The 22,446-nt window shown below is 34.7% G+C and overlaps 2 protein-coding genes across 3 annotated transcripts in view; both read left to right on the plus strand.

Moving 5' to 3' along the window:
- The window catches only part of LOC126815024 (leucine-rich repeat-containing protein 15), a 32,728-nt gene extending 23,302 nt beyond the window's left edge, over positions 1–9,426 (plus strand). The window contains exons 1-2 of one of the 2 annotated variants that reach the window (XM_050540543.2): positions 585–686; positions 7,263–9,426. In XM_050540543.2, the coding sequence (XP_050396500.2) occupies positions 7,275–9,089 (1,815 nt within the window). In that variant the 5' untranslated portion in view covers positions 585–686; positions 7,263–7,274 and the 3' untranslated portion in view covers positions 9,090–9,426. Of the gene's footprint in view, positions 1–584; positions 687–7,262 lie in introns of those variants that run through there. The other variant, XM_050540542.2, reaches the window with a different exon arrangement.
- Positions 9,427–18,689: 9,263 nt separating this feature from the next.
- On the plus strand, positions 18,690–20,636 carry LOC126815035 (transmembrane protein 70 homolog, mitochondrial). The gene is made up of 2 exons (XM_050540563.2): positions 18,690–18,875; positions 19,880–20,636. The coding sequence occupies exon 2, from the start codon at positions 19,886–19,888 to the stop codon at positions 20,585–20,587; it is 702 nt and encodes a 233-aa protein (XP_050396520.2). The 5' UTR covers positions 18,690–18,875; positions 19,880–19,885; the 3' UTR covers positions 20,588–20,636.
- The last annotated feature ends 1,810 nt before the right edge of the window (positions 20,637–22,446 follow it).

Genomic DNA, 22,446 nt, shown 5'->3' on the forward strand with positions numbered 1-22,446 from the left:
TGTACCTGTCTTCATTAGCCCAGTTGATGCAAAAAAGTAGGACGTTATACCCAATTTCATTTCAGACAAGAATAAATTCTGTCTGTCGCCCCCATCCCATATCAATTTATACGTGAAAATGTTCAGATTATGATGACATCTTTGACACATACACAAATCTTGTAGATTGATTGTTATTCGGAGATCACAAGTTAAAAAAATAAATAATTTATAAAAAAAAAACATATAGTGACACTATATGCTGAAGGATACGTCAAGTGCGTGCATGTCATGCTCCAACTTCATGCTATTCACAAAACAGCGTTAATAATATCTTTATACCGGAGTGCATAAAAATATCATATTTTTCTCTTTTTCTATTGAACAATACAAGTGTATTCTATTTATAGCTTTATATATCTTTTTCGGGCATATATTCAACTAATGAACATGTGTAAAAAAATTGAAAAAAAATCCACAATTCTTATTTAATTTGTGGCTTCGTGATAAGGTCATTTTAACAACTTGATCCCATCCTTTGACAACAGTAAAATCTAGCTTCTGTTGTTGTAATGTTAACTACGTAAGCTTGTGTATTTTGACGTCTGCTGATAGTAGCTTATCGGCATTAAGTGGATATAAGCACTAATTTAACACTGATCGTCTGTCGTGCGTGTCGTGGGGTCTTAATCTGACAAGATTAGCAAGTAGGTAAAATTTTATCGATACAAAAGATTATGGTACCTGAATCAAGGAAAAGGTTCTAAAACTGTGTACACTTATTTTTAAATGTATCTGATAGGATTTAGCAAATAGGTAAAATTATATGATTAAAAAACAAAATGTGGTTTAAAGTCCTACTCTTCTACACCAACTGGGCTAATGAAGATGAATGAAAATGGTACCTGAATCATGAAAAGGTTTGAAATGTATGTTGTGTTATGGCCGTCTTCATTAAACCAAATTTGGAGCCACGGTGGCTAAGTGAGTAAAACACTGGCTCATCAGGATTTTCTGACATGGTTTCCCTTTGTCAGTGGTGCAGAACAGAGGGCCTGACAAGGACAGCTGTCTAGTCGTTGGGATGGGATGGAAACCCAAGGCCCAGTGTACACATTGGCGTGCACATAAAAGATCCCTGACAAGTAATAGCATCAAATTGTAGTGCAGCTATCCGATCAGATAGTCCCTGATAGCACGCTGTATGGCGTATGCCTGTCTTCTTCAGCCCAGTATATGTTGCTGAAAACAAAAAAATCAAATGTTTTTAATATCGCATTCAAATACTAAATTTAAAGATGATTTTAATACAGGTATAAGTGGTTGTCTGGGCTATGATACTATTTAAGACGGCCCTGGGGTGTATGTGTACATCCACTCACACCGATGGTGATAACGATTTTTGAGGATATATTTATCTAAACTTACGTAAAGATTGCTTGTCTGTCTTCCGTTCGTTCAGGTAATTGTCTTTTCACTTAACAACTGATACATGTAAGTGATCTGTCAGAAACCACAGGTAAACAACAATCGGTGATTTAAGAGAGGTTGGTGTCGTCCGAATCCATAGCTTCTTACAACAGAATGATTTTTTTTTATTTGATGATTGTTGAAAGTGCAGTGACAAAATCAATTTGGAGTTTGGTTAGAGTACGTGTTGAAATCGGAATGCCTTTTTACAGACTGTGAGATTATGATATATAGCTTTTTGTAACAATACTGTTCTAGAGAGAGAGAAAGAAATGGGGTTTAACATCCACTCGACACAAACTAGGTCATTTTGGGACTAACCCATGGTTCAATTTTATTTCTATAATTCGCTTGCGCATAGGGGTCTTTAGTAGTGGGAGGAAACCGGAGGACCCGGAGAAAACCCCCGAGTTTGGACAGGCGACCCTACTCCTTGTCATGTACAACCAGGGATTCGAAACCATGTCAGTTGACTCAATGACAGGCCTTGTGATACAACGCGCACACCCTAATCGGCCATCCAATCCCCCTCAATATTGTTCTAAGAATGACTGTTACCATAAATGTCAAGTTATGTTGAGAAAAATGGCCAAATACTTGATAAAAATAGAGATGTTCTTTGAGTGGCCCATCTTCATTAGCCCAGTCGGAGCAGAACAATAGGACATTAAACCCCATTTCGTTGAATGGCATTTAGTAATTGAACAGTAACACACTCAAGAATATTTTTATGTAACAATAATGTCCTAATAATTACCGTTATCATAAATATCAAGTTATGTTGAGAAAAACGCCCAAATACGTGATCAAAATACATGTAAAGATATTATTTTATAGTCAAATCGTTTGGTAAGCTGTTAAACGGTAAAATTTAATCACTAATATCTCAGTTCAGAGTGAAGCAATTTGACTGAAATATTTAGCATATTCTGTTTCCATTATCTGGTTTTTAACTATTATAACTAGAACTGTCCGATTTTTATCTAAATCTTACATAATGCCCCTTTAAATCATTTCGTAGGCGTAGCTGTAAAACTGGAAAATTCTGGTAATTTTCCTACTGTAGTGTAAAATTGCTAGTCAAGCTTGACAAACTACAAACTAGAGGTCATATACATGTACTCACTGGTGCATGTGCATTGTGAAACTAAGCCTATTATATTTTATTATTATAACAATTTCATTTTAATGTTAGAGAATTGTATGACCTGAGGTGTATCAAATTATATGTTGTTATGTTAACATCTTTATAAATGACTATTTAATGTGCGCATATTGTGCACTTAAGGGTGTTATATTCCTTAAGTTCTTAATGATAATCTGAAACCCCCAGTGTACATGTAATTGGGCGGTTTCGATTCCCCGGTTGTACATGACAAGGAGTAAGATCGCCTGTCGATCCTTGTGGGGTTTCTCCAGGTCCTCTGGTTTCCTCCCACTGCTAAAGACCACTAGGTGCAAGCGAATTATTGAAATAAAATTGAAACATGTGTTAGTCCCAAAATGACTAGTTTGTGTTAAGTAAATGTTAAACTCCATCTCTCTCTCGATTTTTTCTCCGCGTCCTCGGTTCCTCCCACTGCTAAAGACCCCTACCCGCAATCAAATTATTGAAATAAAATTGAACTATGTGTTAATCTAGAAATTACCTGGTTTGTGTGAATGGATTAAAGCAAGCTCTCTCTCTCTCTCTCTCTCACACACACACACACACACAGTGTAATTTTTTCCAGGGAGCCCATTTCATTTTATTTCCCTGTGTATTTTTTTATTTTTGATATATTTTTATAATTGCATACGTCGTGCATGTCAGAATAATCTATATGTGTACTATATTAACATATCAAGGGTAGTATGACAGTTTGGGTTGATGTCCGCAATCCTGCATTAAACTTGAGTATGTTTCTTGTACACATAGGTTCCAATTGTATTATATTTTGATGACTCATGCAGTTATATTTCTATATTGGGCTTTGATTCCATTTTTATAACACACCACTTTTAAAACATAAATCTGTCAAATTGAACTTAAGTTTTGTTGGGTTTTTTTTTTAAATTTTATAGACAGAAAAATTTAATTGGAACAGAATATAGAAGTTAAAATTAGCATTAAGGGTCATTCCCACACTGATCAGCAGTGAATATTCGCTAGGCCGCTACAATCACTGATAAGGATGACATCGATGCGACTTAAAGAGCCACAAATATTAACTTTTTTCCTTCTGCAAATTAAATTCTAGAACATTTTTTTTTTTATGTATTAGAAAAATAAATAAAGATTGATTTATTCCATGTCAGGTGACATTATTATGAAAAAAATATATGTTTTTTTTTTTAAATTTTATAGACAGAAAAATTTAATTGGAACAGAATATAGAAGGTAAATAAGCATTAAGGGTCATTCCATGTGAAGTGAATCAGTGCTTGTCAGGTGACAATATTATGAAAAAAATATATGTTATAGTAGATACAAACATATGTAAAACTGCAAACTTAGCATTAATACTGACTGAGAGATTTCCATAGAACACTGCAGACATTTAAGAGATAAATGATAAAGTAGGTAACACATGACACAATTATATGGAAAACAAATTACTGAAAGATTTATTTCTGGCGACATTTCGACGAGGTTTCTCTCATCTTTATCAAGCAAAGAAATAGATAATCAAGACTTATAAATATTCTATGAAAATAAACAATGTATGCCTACATTTTGTCAAAACACAGAATGAAGTAATTTGGCTGAAATTTTCAATATGTTCATTTTTCATTATTTATTTTTGAACTATTATAACAAGAATGGCCAGCTGTTTATATAAATCTTACATAATGTATCTTTTATATTTCTCAAGCCTGGAAATAAGGCACCTGTCACAGCAATTGTCAGGCACAGATTCAGGTTTTGTCAGGCACAAAACCTCTGGTGCCTGTCATTTTGTCCGGCAATGATTTGTCTTTTTTATTGATATTATTAACACATGTCCGGTACTAAGTTGAAATTATAAGGTACTATTTCATTAGTGACTGACATTTTGTCCAGTACATCTAAAACTGTTATTTCCAGGGCCCTTATTCACGAAAACTTAAACTAAGATACAATCGAAATTTTAAGAAATACTGAAATCCGATTGGCTGACCAATATGCAAATTGGATATATGCAAATTAATTTTACTGGTCAGCCAATCAAATTGCAGTATTTCTTAAAATTTCGATTGTATCCTAGTTTAAGTTTTTGTGAATAAGGGCCCGGGCCTGATATTTCTACCTAATTAATTTGACGCAGACATCATTGCAGACCATTAATTATAACGGTTAAGCTACTCCTACTCTCCACACGTGTTTTAATTTGAATTGACGTATTTTGTACTAAAAGAATTTATTTACTGTTTTTTTTTAAATTAATTTTAAAATTTATTCACTGTCAAAAAATTGCATATAAATTTTGTTGATTGCAGATGAAAATTGAATAGATGCCGATAGACGATTGTCTTTTTTAAAAACTGAGTTACATGTACTTACGTAAATAGACGTCGCGCCCAGGGCGTTTCATCCAATAAATGTCAATAAACACAGCTCTATAAATTATAAATCTTTTGGAACTTAATTTAAAAATTATTTTAGCCATTTATATTCTGAGAAAAAAAACCCAGCTATCGAAATCATAAATCATTTTAAACTTAATTTAAGGAATTCATTTTAGCAAATTATATTCTGTAAAAAAAAGAAAAAAAACACTCTAAATCATAAATCTTCATTTAAGGAATTCATTTTAGTGTGTATATCTTATGAATTACTTTTTATGGGTAAAACTTGTGTAGTCATCTAAAATTAGGTTGAAGACATATGACGTGACGGGTGTAAGGTGACACAATGTCAAAAATGATATTTTTATTGTATAAAATATTGGCTGATGTCCTTAAGGAAGTCTTTAAATATCACCTTAAGTGAAAGTCAACGTGTATTACATGAAGATCAGACCAGCGATTCAGGTTGGCAGCATTGTTACATGTACATATATTTAGCTAACATTATTATTTGAACAGATGGAGAACCTATATTTAATTGTTGATAAAGGAAGGAGTTTCATTTTTCCAGCCATAGATATGTTTACTGTTGAATGTTATTGATTTTAAAATAAGACATCTGCAAGTATTTCATGTGACTGTCTAAATGTGTGATCATATTGTGTGCCGCACATTACTGATTAAACATATTACAGTCCAGGGACTGATTATAGTGCAGTGTTACCATCTTCACGAGCAGAACAGTAGGATATTAAATCCCATTTTATTGTACAGCGCAGTGGGCACCTAGGGGCTAGTCCCCAGATCCTTTTACTTGATATATATAAATCGGTAGGTTGAGGTGTCTGTGTATATCTTGTGTAATTGTTTTTGGCTTGTTACTGCTAATGAGGCTAAATACCAGAATCTGTACTCAACTCGACTACCTGCGGTTTGTATAAAGTTTTTGGCGAGGTTAGATCGTAAATTGTGTTGTCTTGTGTAATTGTTTTTTTTTTCTTCTTACTGCTAATCAGACTAACTACCAGAATCTGTACGGTTACCTGCATTCTGTGTTCCAGGTCCGTAGCCTGCTTGTTGGCTGCGGAGGGGCAGTGAAGTTTTTAGTGGGGGGCACAGTCTACAATAGGTATTTTAGAGCTATGGTCGGCAAATTTTTTTTCGGGGGGAGGGGGGGTCATTTTCTGTATAAGGGTTTTGGCTTGGTTAGATCTTAAATCAGGTGCTCTGAAATTGCTCTCAAAATCATGTACTATTATAGAAAAGTGCACCAAAGGTTATCTTTGTGAAGTGGTATCGGTTGTTCTAGAAAGAGTAAGGATACATAACCTGGTGCATGGCACCAGCCACTTTAACTTAGGTATCATTTAATCTTGTGTATCTAGCATTAATTTCTTTCACATTCGTTTAATATCCGATCTTTGTTTAAAAATTTGTAAAAACTGTTTAAAATCACCATAAATCGTTTAATTTGTACTTGTGTCCAGTTTAAAGCTGACTGATTAATTTTGATAATGAGTGTCCAATTTACAAGTATTTAATTTCCTGACCACTGTTCAAAAATTAATCATTATACACCAATAATCAATTGGGTTGTTTATTTTTTAACAGTGATTGAGAAATTAAACACTTGTAAATTGGACACTCTTTATCAAAATTGAATGGTCAGCTTTAATCTGGACACAAGTACAAATTAAACGATTTATGGTGATTTTAAACAAGTTTTACAAATTTTTAAACAAAGATTGGATATTAAACGAATGTGAAAGAAATTAGTGCAAGATACACTGGGTTACAGTGAGCAATTACTTATGATACATGTAACTAAACTGATTATAATTCATTCAGTTGTTTGTAATTATATTTACTAAAGAGAAATGGTATCAGGTGTTCATAGTCAGGTGCCTGATACCAGCCATTACATGTACTTACTATACATTAAACTAAACTGTCAGATTATATTTCATTCAGTTGTATGTTTTTATATTTTCAGTTGTTATGCAGCCACATATATATGTGAATGTATATTGCCATCGCCCTCCGTTCTGCACCACTGACAACGGGAAACCACATCGGAAAATCCAGATGAACTTTCTCGGCCAATGCAGGGATCAAACACCCGACCTCCAGGCTAGCGAGCCAGCGTCTTAACCAACTAGCCACCGTGGCTCCGCATTAGTGAGACGAAGAAGCCTACTTAATTTCAACAATTTCTGTTAATTACTTCTAGAGTTATGGTCCTTGTTTCACTTTTTGTAGAACCTTGTTTTTGTTTATACTTTCAGGTTGCGAAGGTGATGATATTTCAGAAAGTTTCCCTGTCCTTTCTGATTCTATCAATATGGATTGTGCGTATGACTTGCGCTTGTCCTACTGGTTGTCAGTGTACTCAGACGGGACGGGGACAGCGAGCGTTCTGCCGCGAAGGATCGCTGAAAGAAATATTAGAATCGGTGACGAAAGACATTCATCAATTACATATGAAGAAATTAACAAATCAGCGAGTCTTACAACGAGGTGATTTTACAATTCTCAAAGATTTTGTGATAACTAAAATATTTTTAACGGAATGTTCCATAGAAGATATTCAGAACAATGTGTTTGCGGACATGCCGTCGCTGTCAGAGATAAGTCTTTCAGATAACAATATCAATTCTGTAGCCAGTGATGCCTTTTCAGGACTTCCGATGTTGCAAAGATTAGATCTTTCCCATAACAGGATAAGTAATCTAGGATCTATGCTACAGCCATTAAAGAGTTTGCGATATTTAGATCTAAGTGCGAACTCGTTAAATAATCTAAAAACCGGTTGTTTTAATTCTTTATCAAATCTAGTCACCCTAAAACTGGATGGGAATCAGCTTCAAAATATCAACGGTGAAATATTCGAGGGACTTCGACAACTGGACGAACTGAGTCTAAGAAACTGCGACTTGATGTCCATTGATAGTGATATATTCAACAGAGTTCAAGGTATCTCCATACTTAATCTAGGGGACAACCGAATAAGTTCTCTCCCTTCCTCGTCAGACTTTCTAAAATTAACAACACTCCGTTATTTGTATTTAGAACATAATGAAATAACGACGTTAATTGATTCCCAATTTTCTGGAATGAATTTAGAGAAGTTGAAACTCTCTACGAACCGAATCAATAAATTAACGCGTGAAACATTTAATTCTCTACAAGTACGTGAACTAGACTTATCATATAATATTATTTACGATATTGAAGATGACTTTCTTCAGCCCACTGCTAATTATATCGAAACTTTAAATTTAGCAGGAAATCCCATACAAAATTTACCAAACGCCGTTTTTAGTAGTTTGTACAGAATTTATACCTTGAATTTATCGTCGTGTGGTTTAAAAGAACTTAACGATGATCATTTACGTGATCTAGAATCGCTACGATCTCTGGATTTATCACACAATAACCTTCAACACATCCCGAAGAAATCATTTGTGATATTGGATAATCTTCAGACATTACGTATACAAGAGAACTCGTGGCATTGTGACTGTAATATCAAACCTTTGAAGAAATGGCTTCAAGAACCTCAAAGTACCATTATGATTTATTGTGATCAGACATTAGAGAGTTTTTCCGAGAGTTGTAAAAATATTCGATGTACCACGCCGGCGGCATTCTTCAAGAAACCAGTTCTGAGTTTAAGTAATTCGGATATTGAAGAATGCATGGCAACGACAAAGGGGAGTTCTTTGTCTGTTAAGACTCAAATAGCGATCGTAATCCCGTGTATTATAGTGTCACTCGTTCTCCTGATCGTTGCAATCTGTTTGTGGAGACGTGACAAAACGAAAGAAGAACTTCGAAAAGTTTGCGTGCCAGTAGAACAAGAGAGCAGCCATCTTGACTTTGAGAAAAAGCCCAAACCTTTTGAAAATTCTGAAGTTCGTTCTCTTAACGAATCGGATCGAAGTTTTGTGTTCCGTAACTACTTTCAGACAATGGTGACCAATCCCAGCCGCTTGTCGTATCCGACAATATCTCAAAGAGATGTAGATAGCGTCTATTCATCGCAGCCTTCATTGTATAGCTCATGTAGTCGTGTTCCACAGCAAACCATTGGTATAGAATCAACTGTTTAACTATATATATATCACTTGTTTTTTTTAATACTATTTCATTTTTTGATATGCATATAAACATGGAAAGACTGGGAGAGGTAAGAAAAATCCAGTGGATAAATTTGATGAAATCAAGTAACAAAAATTGGAATATCCAACCCCAACTGTTTAACTTTATATATATCACTTGTTTTTTTTAAAACTATTTCATAAAAAAATATTCATTTGTTGATATGCATATAAACATGGAAAGACTGGGAGAGGTAAGAAAAATCCAGTGAATAAATTTGATGAAATCAAGCAACAAGAATTGGAATATTCAACCCATTTGTCAGATTTTCTTAAAAGTTCCCCCCCCCCCCAAAAGATAAAAAAAAAATACTAGTGCTTACTGTAACCTGGCCGATTCTATTATTTTGAGCCAAAATCGCAAACCTTAAAATTTTTTTCATTTCCACGCTATATAACTTGATCTCTAAACAAATTCCAACAGTGAAATTTTGGTATTATTTTCAGGAACTTTACTCAGTAATTAAACCCACAAAAATAAAAAGATTTTCCAAATGACTGACCCTATTTTGGGGGGCCAAGTAACCGTAAAGACAGGGGTTGTTTTTTTTAGGAGCAGAGAGGGGGAATGTGGGATAGGTTTAGGGCTAACTGAGTATACAGACATACCCTCTGGTTTCAATCATAGGAGTGAATTTACATATGTACATGTACTTGTAGTGTATTTAAAGTAATATTGCATCATTTCCATTTTTTGCTAAAATATTAATTTTCTCATGGCTTAATCCATGCTAGTATGTACTCAGATTGATTATTTAACATTTAATTAAAAACACAAAATCAAAATTCCAACACTAGATAATTTTCTGGCTTGGATTTAATCAGATTTAAAACAGGCCTATCAATTATGTTCCCATACAACAAAATGGCTTATAATATCGCAATCAGCATACATGTAGGTCGATGAAATTTCACAGATATTCCTATATTACCATTAGAGATTCATCTCTCACTGTATTGTAGTTCAAGGGATTCATAATTCTTAAAATGATACATTGAGGCTTTAAATTTCAGAACAAGCTCAGTAATCTATAAGTAAAAATTAATTCATTTTTTGACCAATATTCTTGTTAAGAGATTCAGCTTTCACAATATAGTTTGCAAGGGATTCCTATTGTGCTAAAATGATGCAACAAGACTTTAAGACAGTGATTCTCAACCAGTGTGCCGTGGCACACCTGTAAATGTGTCGCAAAACTTTGAACGGCACACAAAGAAAATGTGAAAATGTGTATTCATAGCCGTGTTTGAGTCATTCTATATGTCTATGAGTAGTCTATGTCTACGGTTATGTGCCATCAGACTTACCATGTTTTTATTTTGCAAATTCAAATAATTTTCATATATATTTAGGCAGGTCTGCTGATATTTTTTCATGTGATCCAAGGTGTGCCGTTGGCAAAAAAAGGTTGAGAACAACTGCTTTAAGATATGATACATGTACTATGTAATAACTGTTTGCCTTTGGGGCAGTGTAATGTACAGTGTAGGGTATTGTTTTGTAAAACAAAATTTGGGTAGTTCATCCTATATTTTCATATTTTTAATATTTGTTTTAAATTTATCATGTTATCTACACATAGGGTACAAATATTACATACATTTGTGCCTTTTTCTCCCCTTTATAGGAAATTTTTTTTATTACCTATGTTCATTCATTATTAAATTTGCATACTATTTTAACGATATTCTTTTCTAGAATTGTATTTATTTTCCATTTAAATCTTTTCATTAACAATTTCTGGTTTTTACAATTTTATTGAAATATTTACTATTACATGTATATAGGTCTTATTATATGCAAACAATTTAATAGAAGTTTTAAATTGTCACATTTGCACAATTTTTTGTATAAAGTGTTGTACAATTTTTAGGCAGAAATAAATTACGAAATTTATACAGGATGACAGAGATAAATTTCAATATGTATACATGTACATCTATATTGTTTTTTCAAATGTGCTTAATTGTTAAGTTGCATAATGCTTGTACCTGTAAAAAAATAAAACAAAGGTGTTTGTTTGCAGTGAGATGTCATTCTAGTCCGAATAGTTACATCATTGTGATATATATATTACACGTACAAACATTTCGGCAGTAATAGTTTTAAATTAAAATTAAAGATACATGTTACAGTATTAAACTATAACACATACTTATGGAAGAACAATTACTGATTTATTTAGGCGACGTTTCGAAGAGTATTCTCTCAACGTTTTCAAGCAAGTACAGTTACAAATGTGTAGGGCAATTATATATAGACAAGCATTAACAACAAATATGAAACCATGCAGAATAACAAGAAGATCAAAGGCATGAAAACAACATGATCAAAGGCAAGGTGCATATCATCGGTGAAGTGTCAAAAGGGTGTATCGCAGCAAATTAGTCAAATACACTTTTTTGCATTTTTAAAATCTCCGAATTAATATGCACATTTATGTATCTCTACGCCAATTAGAACTGTCCTGGGTATCATGTGTCCAAATGTTGTGTCTGGATTTGTGGAAATTTTGAAGTGCAAAAGGTTCCATTTCTTAATTTTTAGAAATTCTTAGATACACCCTTTTGACACTTCACCCACGATATGAAGGATTAGTGAGACCACTAATAATTGGTATAATTAACATTGGAGTTATTAATAAATAATAAAAACATTTGTTACTGTACTTGCCTGAAAACGTTGAGAGAATACTCTTCGAAACGTCGCCTAAATAAATCAGTAATTGTTCTTCCATAAGTATATGTTATAGTTTATTGCTCTGTCCAGTTATTAAATGCCTCTAAAAGATCATGTTACTGTATGATGTTTTCATTCAATATGGGGAGCAATCCAGGGCTGATTGTTTACCTGAGAAATTCATTATTATTAGAACTCAAGATCGACATATTTCTTACCTAACCTAAAATTACTCAAGGGAGCCACAGTGGCTTAGTGAGTAAGATTCTGGTTCGGTAACAAGGAGTTCTCAGGATCACTCCAGGGGTTGGCTGAGAAAGTTTTTCTGAATTTTCCGTGGTTGTTTCTCCTTGTCATTTAATTTCAAAATCACTCGAGGGAGCCACAGTGGCTTAGTGAGTAAGATGCTGGCTCGGTAACTAGGAGGTCTCAGGATCACTCCAGGGGTTGGCTTAGAAAATTTCTCTGGTATGGATTTTCCGTGGTTGTTTCCCCATGTCATTTAATTTCAAAATCACTCAAGATAAATTATTATAAAAACACAAATTTATATGGAAAACAATCACTGAACGACAAGGGGAACTTGTTGAAACATAGTGTGAAATAAACCCAGTGATTGTTTTCCATATAAATTTGTGTTTGTATATTATATGTTCAATTACTAATTGCCGTATAAGGATTTCATATTATATTATGTGAGAGATGAACTTTTAACCGATATCTCTTGTGTATCAATTCCTGAAGAGGAAGGATGATTGATATAATATTCCAAGGGTTAGAGCCTGTATATTTGTAGCTGTAGAAATAAATATTTTACCAAAGATTAGTCATGTCTTTTTAGTAGATATGTTACAAATGAATCATAAAATTTTAATTACCCATGTTGTTAATAAAAATTATCATAAATAATTTATACATGTATCATAGCAATGATTAACACTGTATATACTACAGTGACCTTAATTCATATACATGTCATTGAATCGTGTTACAATCAGGGCCGTCTTAACAGCAATATAGGCCCCTGGGCAAAGCCGTGTACTTGGGCCCTTACCTATACAACCACTCACAGGAATAAAAATGTAAAAGGTCACTAAAATTAAACAGATTTATTGTATTGGTACTTCCAATAAAATATATGTTATTAAAGATACATTATGGGAGATTAGATAAAGAGCTGGCAGTTCTCACTAGAATAGTTAAAAACTAGATAATGTAAAGGCATAAAATTTCAATTTGATCCACTCTGAACTGACAATTTAGCGATTGAATTTTGCGCCTAGCCTCGATCATGATTATTAAAGTCGGTAGAATAAAAAACATAGTCTCTATTATCCATTTTTTGATTTAATCATGAATGAGTTTTGAGCAGCAAATCGGATTATAATTCAGTAAATATCGCAGGCTAGCGATGACATCGAGAGTTGATTAATGTCTAATTAATAATTTAGATAACATTTCAGGCTTAAAGAAAGACCTGCAATTGGCAGATTTAGCTCTTGCATAATGTATGTTTAAAAATGGTCAGTGACATTAAACATAGATTTATTGTATTCATAGCTCCAATAAAATCAATGTTATTAAAAAACATGTGTACCGATAGATAGTGCAGTATGGTATTTATTATATTGGTATGGTATAGTATAATATTTATTGACAACAAGTCACAACATTCATAGATTAGGATAAGCCCCTATACACGTGGGGTCCTCGGTCAACTTCCCAGCATGCCCTCCGGTTTCCTCTCACTGCTAAAGACCCCTACGCGCAAGCGAATTATTGAAATAAAATTGAACCATGTGTTAGTCCCGAAATGATCTAGTTTGTGTCGAGTGAACGTTAAACCCCATTTTCTCTATCTCTCCCCCAGCGTGCTCATACGTTAAGACGTACGTTAAGACGGCCCTGGTTACAATCAGAGATAAGTATTGTAATATTATATTTAATCTGTCAATTATAAGTTATGTACATTATTTTAGATTAGATATCAGTTTGTCCCAGAAAATGATGTCCCTTTGTTTAAGGCTGCTGGTTGTCATTTAAATATTGCAGACAAGATCTATTTTTTTGTGGCTTATTCCATGCCAGAAATATATTCAGATTGATTTAAATTTATTTACTAACATATAATTAATAAGGTTAGGAGAGAGGTAATATAGGCCTATCTTGTTCCTCAATCCTTTTCTGAGAATAATGTACTGTATTATATCTTAAAAATAATGCCAGTCTGATTAAAATACAGATCTATATTTCATTTCGTTTTTTATACTAAATGAAGATCTGACAAGTTATAGTGGGAGTTCACTTCAGGGGTCAAACGAGCGGCTTTTGACCCTATGATGTCAGACATTGATTAATCAATCACCGTTGATCTTTCAAGTGGTTTACCCACAGTTCTGTGCATAAAAAGGCTAAGAACTTGCCGTAACAGACCATTTCATTGGCTAATTCCTCACATCAAGTAGAACGCCTGTTATATAACAACTCTTCCAGATCCTAGTGTAGTAAAGACAAGTAAAGCGAAATTTTGAACTATAAAAACGAACGAAATAGGATCTGTGTTTTAATCAGATTGAAATACTGCTTAAAAATACTGTTTATAAATAATATCTCATAAGGCCTGTCATTGAGTCAACTGGCGTGGTTTCGAATCCCCGGTTGTACGTGACAAATAGTAGGGTCGCCTGTCCAACCTCGTGGGTTTTCTCCGGGTCTTCCGGTTTCCTACCACTGCTAAAGACCCCTACGCGCAAGCAAATTATTGAAATAAAAAATTATAACAATATGTTAGTCCCGAAATGACCTAGTTTGTGTCAAGTGGGCGTTAAACCCCATTTCTCTCTCTCTTATATCTAATATCAATGGTAGATCACTTTCTGGCTTGGATTCAAAAGAGGAGGATCGACATTTCTACATGTAGATGACTTCCGATCCTCTACATGTATTATACAAATCAACTCAATATTTTATGGATACAAATGTCTTTGATTTTTATTATTTAATACTCAGTATCACCATAGTTTTCTTTAAAGTGATAGTTGCATTTTTGAAGTCATATATATATTTAAAATATGTTATAATAAAGCCTTAAAACACATTAATCCTATAATTCACTAGTGTCAGTTGAGAAACAGGTAAATATATCATTATCAAGTTGAATCATCAACTGATGAGTTTTGCAAATTCAAAGGAGCATATATATATATATATAAAACAAGGGAGGTAATTTTGCTTTTTCCAGTGTTAATTGCGTTATATGTTATTAATTACTAGTTGTTATTATTTTAAGTGCTAGAATGGTTTCTATAATTCTATAACCATGTTTAACAACCTATTAAGCAATATATAGACTTTCTTAGAAAATGCGCAACTATCGCTTTAAATTCCTTGTCATCAAATTTTAGTCCATTGATATTTTGATTTATGTAAAAGTTTATAAAAACCACCATTTTGTGATTTGTCATGAAAATGTTCATAAAACAGATCTGCATATCTTTGTGTTATTTTTTTTTTTTTTTTTTACAATATCAAATTGAATTGTTTAAATTATTTATACTATGTATTCATTCATATTATAAAATGTTTTTATATATTCATGGATTACATGATTAAGTTTTTTAGATAGTTATTTTAGTTTAGTGAACACATAAGCTCCTTGTCAGCCTACTTTTAATTTTATCTTAAATTCAATATCTTGACACGATCATAAATTTCTGGCAAGCAATTAATTGAAAGAGACACTATCATCATGAACACAAGCTCCTTGTCAGCTTACTTTTAATTTTATCTTAAATTCAATATCTTAATGAAATCATAAATTTTTGTCAAGTGATTAATTAAAAAAGACACTACCATTATTAACACAAGCTCCTAAAATTGTCAGCTTACTTTTAATTTTAAATCAATATCTTAACGAAATCATAAATTTCTGGCAAGTGATTAATTGAAAGAGACACTATAATTATTAATTAACAGCAAACATCAGTGATTGTCAAAATATATTTTTGATTTGATTTGATTTGATTTGATTTGACGTGACAACTAAATCCGACATGTGTCAACAAGAGATATTTAAGACTACTGTGTCAAAAATATCAAACACCTTGGCCGGAGGGAGAGATGTTTAAGACTACAGTGTGTATAAGACAGTCTTAAGACAGTGTCAAAAATATTAAACACCTTCGCCAGAGGACACCTAGATATTGATCCTAGGTAAATCTGGCACTGCTAATTTGTTGTCATGGTGACAGAAATAATGCCTCTTTTAATTTCTTGTTTATCTAATTATCAAATCATTTGTTTGACTAAGAAATATAATTATTTTCATCCTGTCATTTAAAAACATTGTATAATGTCAATCTGAAGATGACAGGGGCTATGTTAGTTTTTATTTATCATAGTCTAGTTTCAATCTTTGTATCATAAAGCTTGTATATTAATATACTTTTATACTTAGAAATAGTTTAATATTATTCTCAATAAAAATAAGTCTCAATAAAACTTGTTTCTGTGTTTTAATACCAGTATAAGGAGTATGGTCATCTGTCCTGGGCTTTCTTTGGGTCCCCTGTGTTTTAATACCAGTATAAGGAGTATGGTCATCTGTCCTGGGCTTTCTTTGGGTCCCCTGTGTTTTAATACCAGTGTCAGGAGTAGGGTCATCTGTCCAACCTCCTGAGCTTTCTTTGGGTCCTCTGTGTTTTACTACCAGTGTAAGGAGTAGGGTCACCCAACCTCCTGGGCTTCCTTTGGGTCCCCTCTGTTTTAATACCAGTATAAGGAGTAGGGTCATCTGTCCAATGAGCTTTCTTTGGGTCCCCTCTGTTTTAATACCACTATAAGGAGTAGGGTCATCTGTCCAATGAGCTTTCTTTGGGTCCCCTGTGTTTTAATACCAGTATAAGGAGTAGGGTCATCTGTCCAATGAGCTTTCTTTGGGTCCCCAATGTTTTACTACCTCTATAAGGAGTAGGGTCATCTGTCAGACCTCTTCAGCTTTCTTTGAGTCCCCTGTGTTTTAATACCAGTATAAGGAGTAGGGTCATCTGTCCAACCTCCTGAGCTTTCTTTGGGTCCTCGGTTTTCCTCCAACAGCTAAAGACCCATACGCACAAGCCAATTATTGAAATAAAACTGAATCCTTTGTTGGTCCTAAACTGGTTTAATCCGTGCCCGTTGGATTTTAAGGTCTGTCATTGGTCAAGTGGCATGATTTTCATTCCCAACTTGTACGTGACAAGCTGATCAGTAGGGTCGTCTGTCCAACCTTGTGGGTTTTCTCTGAGTACTCAGGTTTCCTCCCACTGCTAAAGACCATAACGCACAAGCGAATTATTAAAATAAAATTTAACCATATGTTAGTCTCAAAATGACCTAGTTTGTGTCGAGTGGATGTTAAACCCCATGTACCAATGGTAAAATGTTTATTTTGTCTTAAATATTGGATATCAGAAGCCCATCTTTTTCCAGTAAGATCACAGCATCAATGTTGATTTAAATTGACAAATAATTTGTGTTTTCAATGTTGAAGATTTTGGATGATATTGAGTTAGAGACTTAGCTACTTTAACTTCATGAACAATTAATATTTATGCAGCTTTGATGTAGGTAGTCAATTTTTCCATATTGTCATCATATTACCCCTAGTTACAGCCTTCATCGAAATAACACTGGTACAGTAAACTGTTCATAATTATTTATTTCGTTTGGTAATGAAATGTTCCAGATTCCCTGGTTCGTCCGCCCCCCCCCCCCCAAAGTTATGACAAATCCACGCCCTTGCTATTGTGTGCATGTATCATTCGAAATAAGAGTAGGCCGTAGTGCGACTCCATGGCAACTCTAAATCAATTTCTTAATAACTAAAGTAGAAGAGAATCAGAATGCCCAACGAAATACATAGCCTACAATGTATTAGTAATATTAGTATAGGCTAGAACTAGTAGAAACCAGATCTATCCTTGAATTGTGCAGTGGGTACCAAATTTACATTCCTAGCAGATTCAAATAAATCAGGAGTGCGGGTTGGTATCTAATTGTGTTAAAAAGCAGTAATGACTAACATTATCAATCTTCTACATTTTTTTTTTCCATATTATTATTAACCTTTTTTCAATTAAGTAGAGGAGAGACAGTAGTAGTAGTTAGTTGTATTTTACGTCCGCTTCCACCGAGGTGATATCGCAGACAATAACGTGTTATGTATACAAGGTGCATTAATTTACAATGTGATTAGTGAGAAAAATAGGATAATATATATATGGACACAGATCACCAAATATTAAGGGCCAAAGCTATTTTTAGTCTTCCTCTCCCTTTTCCTTTTTCCCCCTTTTGCATGGCGATTTTTGTTGACTTTTTGGTGTAGAATTGAGGAAAAGGGTTTGAAAATACATTTTCTGCCAGGTTTTGGTGAATATTCATAATTTTGATGCGGAAGGATACAAGAGTTGAGAGGTTGGTTACGTTGAAATGTAGGGCCTGAAATTGCATGTTTACTTGTCTCTACTTCCAGCTTGTGTATCTCAAGTTTTTCATGAAGAACCTCATACGTGCTTATGGGCAAGTGGTTGCCACATGTTGCTCCATCTGTGGTAGAAAGCGTTCTACCCAACGAAAATTTGGGAAAAAGTTAGAGCCGGTCTAAGATACGAGAATTAACATTGGAGTCAATGGGGAAATCTTTAGTGATCTGTATCCTGTCTATAGCTCTGTGGACATCACCAATCTATGGGAGGTAAATCTTGTTAAGATGTCGTTCAATTATTTTCTTTTATCACCGTCATTTTCAACGATACCCCAAAAAATTATTATAGAATCTTTTTATTCTGATTGCATCATTTCAGAAATGGAAAAGTTACAACTTGTAACAGTAATCTTGGAGAAATAGACTTTAATAACGACTATCGTAAAACGTTACTTATAGACCATGCTGACCTTCATACAAAAGAGTTCTCCAACATGTTTGACAAGTTAAGATGAAAAGAAAGTTTTTCACGTAACATTGAAGATAATGCTGTAGAAATTTATATATTTATTCCATAATTCTGCAATTTCTCGTAAGTACGATGCGTTCATCCATGAAATATCTTGAAAAATCATTGGATGTTGACATGTAAAGAGACAGTGAGTAGTCATTGGGATGGGACGAAAAAACGAGTAAGATTAGGTTGTAGCGTCGCTCTCCGGGCAAATTCCCCTCATCATAGCCCACCGTATAGCGGTGTATGCATGTTTTCATTAGCCCAGTCTCATGAGTCTGTGCAAAGGCTTTTAAACCTCATTTCATTTAGAATAGATGATGCAACAATCTGATTAATATGATGGCTGTAAGTAATGCAAACCATGGAGGCATTATCCACTGAGCTACCCCTAGTCATTGCAGGCATGAAAGGCAATGTGTTTAGGTTGCTGATAAAAAGAAAACATATAAGATTACGGGGGGTGTCCCCAAAAGTTTCTGAACTCCCTAAGTAATATCCGATTTATTATATGGAAATTGTTATACTGAATTTTCATAATCATTCCATGACATCAATGCACTTGTTCCACTATGGCTAAGTGAGTAAGATGCTGGCTCGCTAGCCTGGAGGTAGAAGGTTTGATCCCAGTTGGAATTTCCCTCATGGCACACTGTATGGTGTTTACCCATCTTCATTAGCCCAGTCGGAGCATAACAGTAGAACGTCAAACCCCATTTCATTTCCATTGTTTCTACAGCAGGGGCGTGGGGACCCAGGATTTTGCATGTCCCTCCCAGTGCGGCCGGGTAATATTGGGGTGTGTCGAACATGCTAGAGTTGATTTATAGCATATCAGACCCATGGTATATGTTTGACACTGGTTAAGCATTATGATTATAATGTTGAAAAGCGCATGATTTTTTGCCATTTGCGCGGGGGTGAAAAAACTCAAAACCATGACGCGAAGCTTGTCATTGTGTCCTTCTCACTTAACCCCCGTTTTCCACCATATTAGACGTCTGTCAAAAATGGTAAATAATCGTTATCTTGACTGAATTGTAACTGCTCAACAAATCATTTTACATACATTTCTTTTGCAGGTCAGTATGTCTTTCCTTTCGGCAAAGATCATGTGGAATTGTGGCGCTAAAAGACTCTTGACTACATTTTCAAGGAACTTAAAAGTGTCACAAACAGATTCAATTTTGTGTTGTCGAACAATTAGGCAAATGAATACTGAAACAAAGGGTGAAATAGAGCCATTAAGTGGGTTACCATTCGAAGATCAAGAGAAGGGACAATTGATATATAGTGGACCTCTTGCAAAATTGGTTAAACGTGTCAAACTATTTTCTCTATCAACTAGTTTCATAGGACTTGGCTTACAACCATTGATTTTACTTAATGACAGTACAACTCTGGCAACTAAAATAGCTGTAGGTGGATTTGTGAATTTCTTTATATTTTTAACACCCTTGTTGATTCATTTTGTTGCCAAGAAGTATGTAACTACAGTCTATTACAATGAAACCACTGGACAGTTCACTGCTACGACTCACACATTCTTTTTACGAAAAAGAGAACATAAATTTACTGTGGAAGATGTGAAGGTGCCCGATGTTCCTGGAATATTCACAACCATCAAAGTTCGGGGCTTTGCCCTCTTTATGGATCCGAGTATGTTTTTCAGTAAACAGGCCTATATACATTTAATGGGCTACGATAAACCTCTTGATTGGCGTTTACCATCGAAAGAACAGGGTAACGTTAACCAGTCAGCAAATGAAAAGGGAGATAAACAATTATAAGAATGTTTTTATGAAAATTATGTAGTCTTCTAATAAATATTCAAAACCACTATATTGATTATTTAATTATTATTGATTATTCAGTATAGGGGGGTTGGGTGGCCGAATGATTTAACACGTGTGCATTAGATCATGTGGTCTGTCATTGAGAAAAATGGAGTGGATTTGATTCCCCGGTTGTATCCAACAAGGAGTAGGGTCGGCTGTCCAACTTCATGGGGGGGGGGGGTGGGTTGGATGGCTGAATGGTTAGCACGTGCGTGCTGTACCATAAAGTCTGTCATTGAGTCAACTGGCGTGGTTTCAAATCCCTGGTTGTATGTGACAAGGAGTAGGGTCGCCTGTCCAACTTCGTGGGTTTACTCCGGGTCCTCCGGTTTCCTCCCACTGCTAAAGACCCCTACGCGCAAGCGAATTATGAAAATAAAATTGAACCGTATGTTAGTCCCGAAATGACCAAGTTTGTGTTGAGTGGGCGTTAAACCCCATTTCTCTCTCTCTCTCTCCAACTTCATGGTTTTTCTCTTGGTTCTTCCAACAGCTAAAGACCTCAACACGCAAGCAAATTACTGAAATAATTAGCATGGTCAGAGCACAACAGTAGGATGTTAAACCCCATTTCATTTCACATATACATCAACGTGTTCACAGGACATTGTGTTATATGCAAATATAATGTATGTAGGAAGCCTGACAGTGACAATGGTCAGTAGTTTTGGAAGAACATTCAACACTACTGAGGAAAGCTCTGAAAATATACAATAATTCTTTATTTCAGTAATTCTCATCTGTTTGGCTATTTAGCATGGCAGAGAAAACCCTAGCCAGGAAACCCTAGTTCTAATTATGTTAGATCATGGCATTCCAGAGGGTCCCCTTCCTCTTTGTATAATATACTCTTCAAAAAAAGTAGGGGATATTGAAATGCAAATATCTATGCAGGTTGTGATATGATAAATAGTCATGGACACTTGACATGCTTTGAGGGTATGTTCACAGATGAAGAACTTATCGCCCCAACAGAACCACTGAGCTGCACACACAATAGCACCATACACATGTGAGGAGTTCATTGTCAAATTTGACACTTCAAGGAAGGGTTGATGAAAACTGCTGTGTGCTGGTTTATCTATCCATGTTTGCTTTCCTATCGGTTCTTGCATAAGATTTACTGTTTAGAGTATCTTTGCTTTAGTTACGTTTAATTTAATCGGGAGACGTGTTCGTCAACGTCAATGTCAGCTGACACTGCAAGAATTGGCCGTGGCACTGCAAGAGGATTGGGTCAGATTGCCCCAAATCATGATTGGACGGTTGATTAGGAGCATGCCACTACGAATCGCTGAATGTCTGAGGATTGGTGGAGCAATTACGCATTATTAAGACAAAAATCAAAAATGTCAATTTTCACTTTTGACAGTGTATCTCTTTGCGATTGAAATGGGGCCGTCAGATAAGCCGCCCATATGAACTGTTTATGTTCATGTGTAGGCAATTGGCCTGTTATTAACATACACTGGTTACCCCTAATAACCAGCGGCTGCCAGGCAGGATACGCCCACATTTTCGAGAGATGGATAGAAAACAAGCTAAAACGAAAGTGATTTTTCCTACAATCAAGGGCCATAATTCAGGAAATTACAATTCGATATGCGCAAATATCAAAAGGAACCGAGATCTTTGGTTTTAAACTTACATTTCAAGTTTCAACAAAATCTGATAAAAGTTGTGACCTCTATAGGGTCCACACTCCACAACCTTGATATACCATATTTTTACGCAATTTGAGAACGAGAGGCGGCCATTTTGTCTGTCCATTGTGGGCCGATTTTCACGAAATTCGAACTTAGCCGTCCTTA

Source organism: Patella vulgata, chromosome 3, assembly GCF_932274485.2.
Source record: "Patella vulgata chromosome 3, xgPatVulg1.2, whole genome shotgun sequence".
NCBI lineage: Eukaryota > Metazoa > Mollusca > Gastropoda > Patellidae > Patella > Patella vulgata.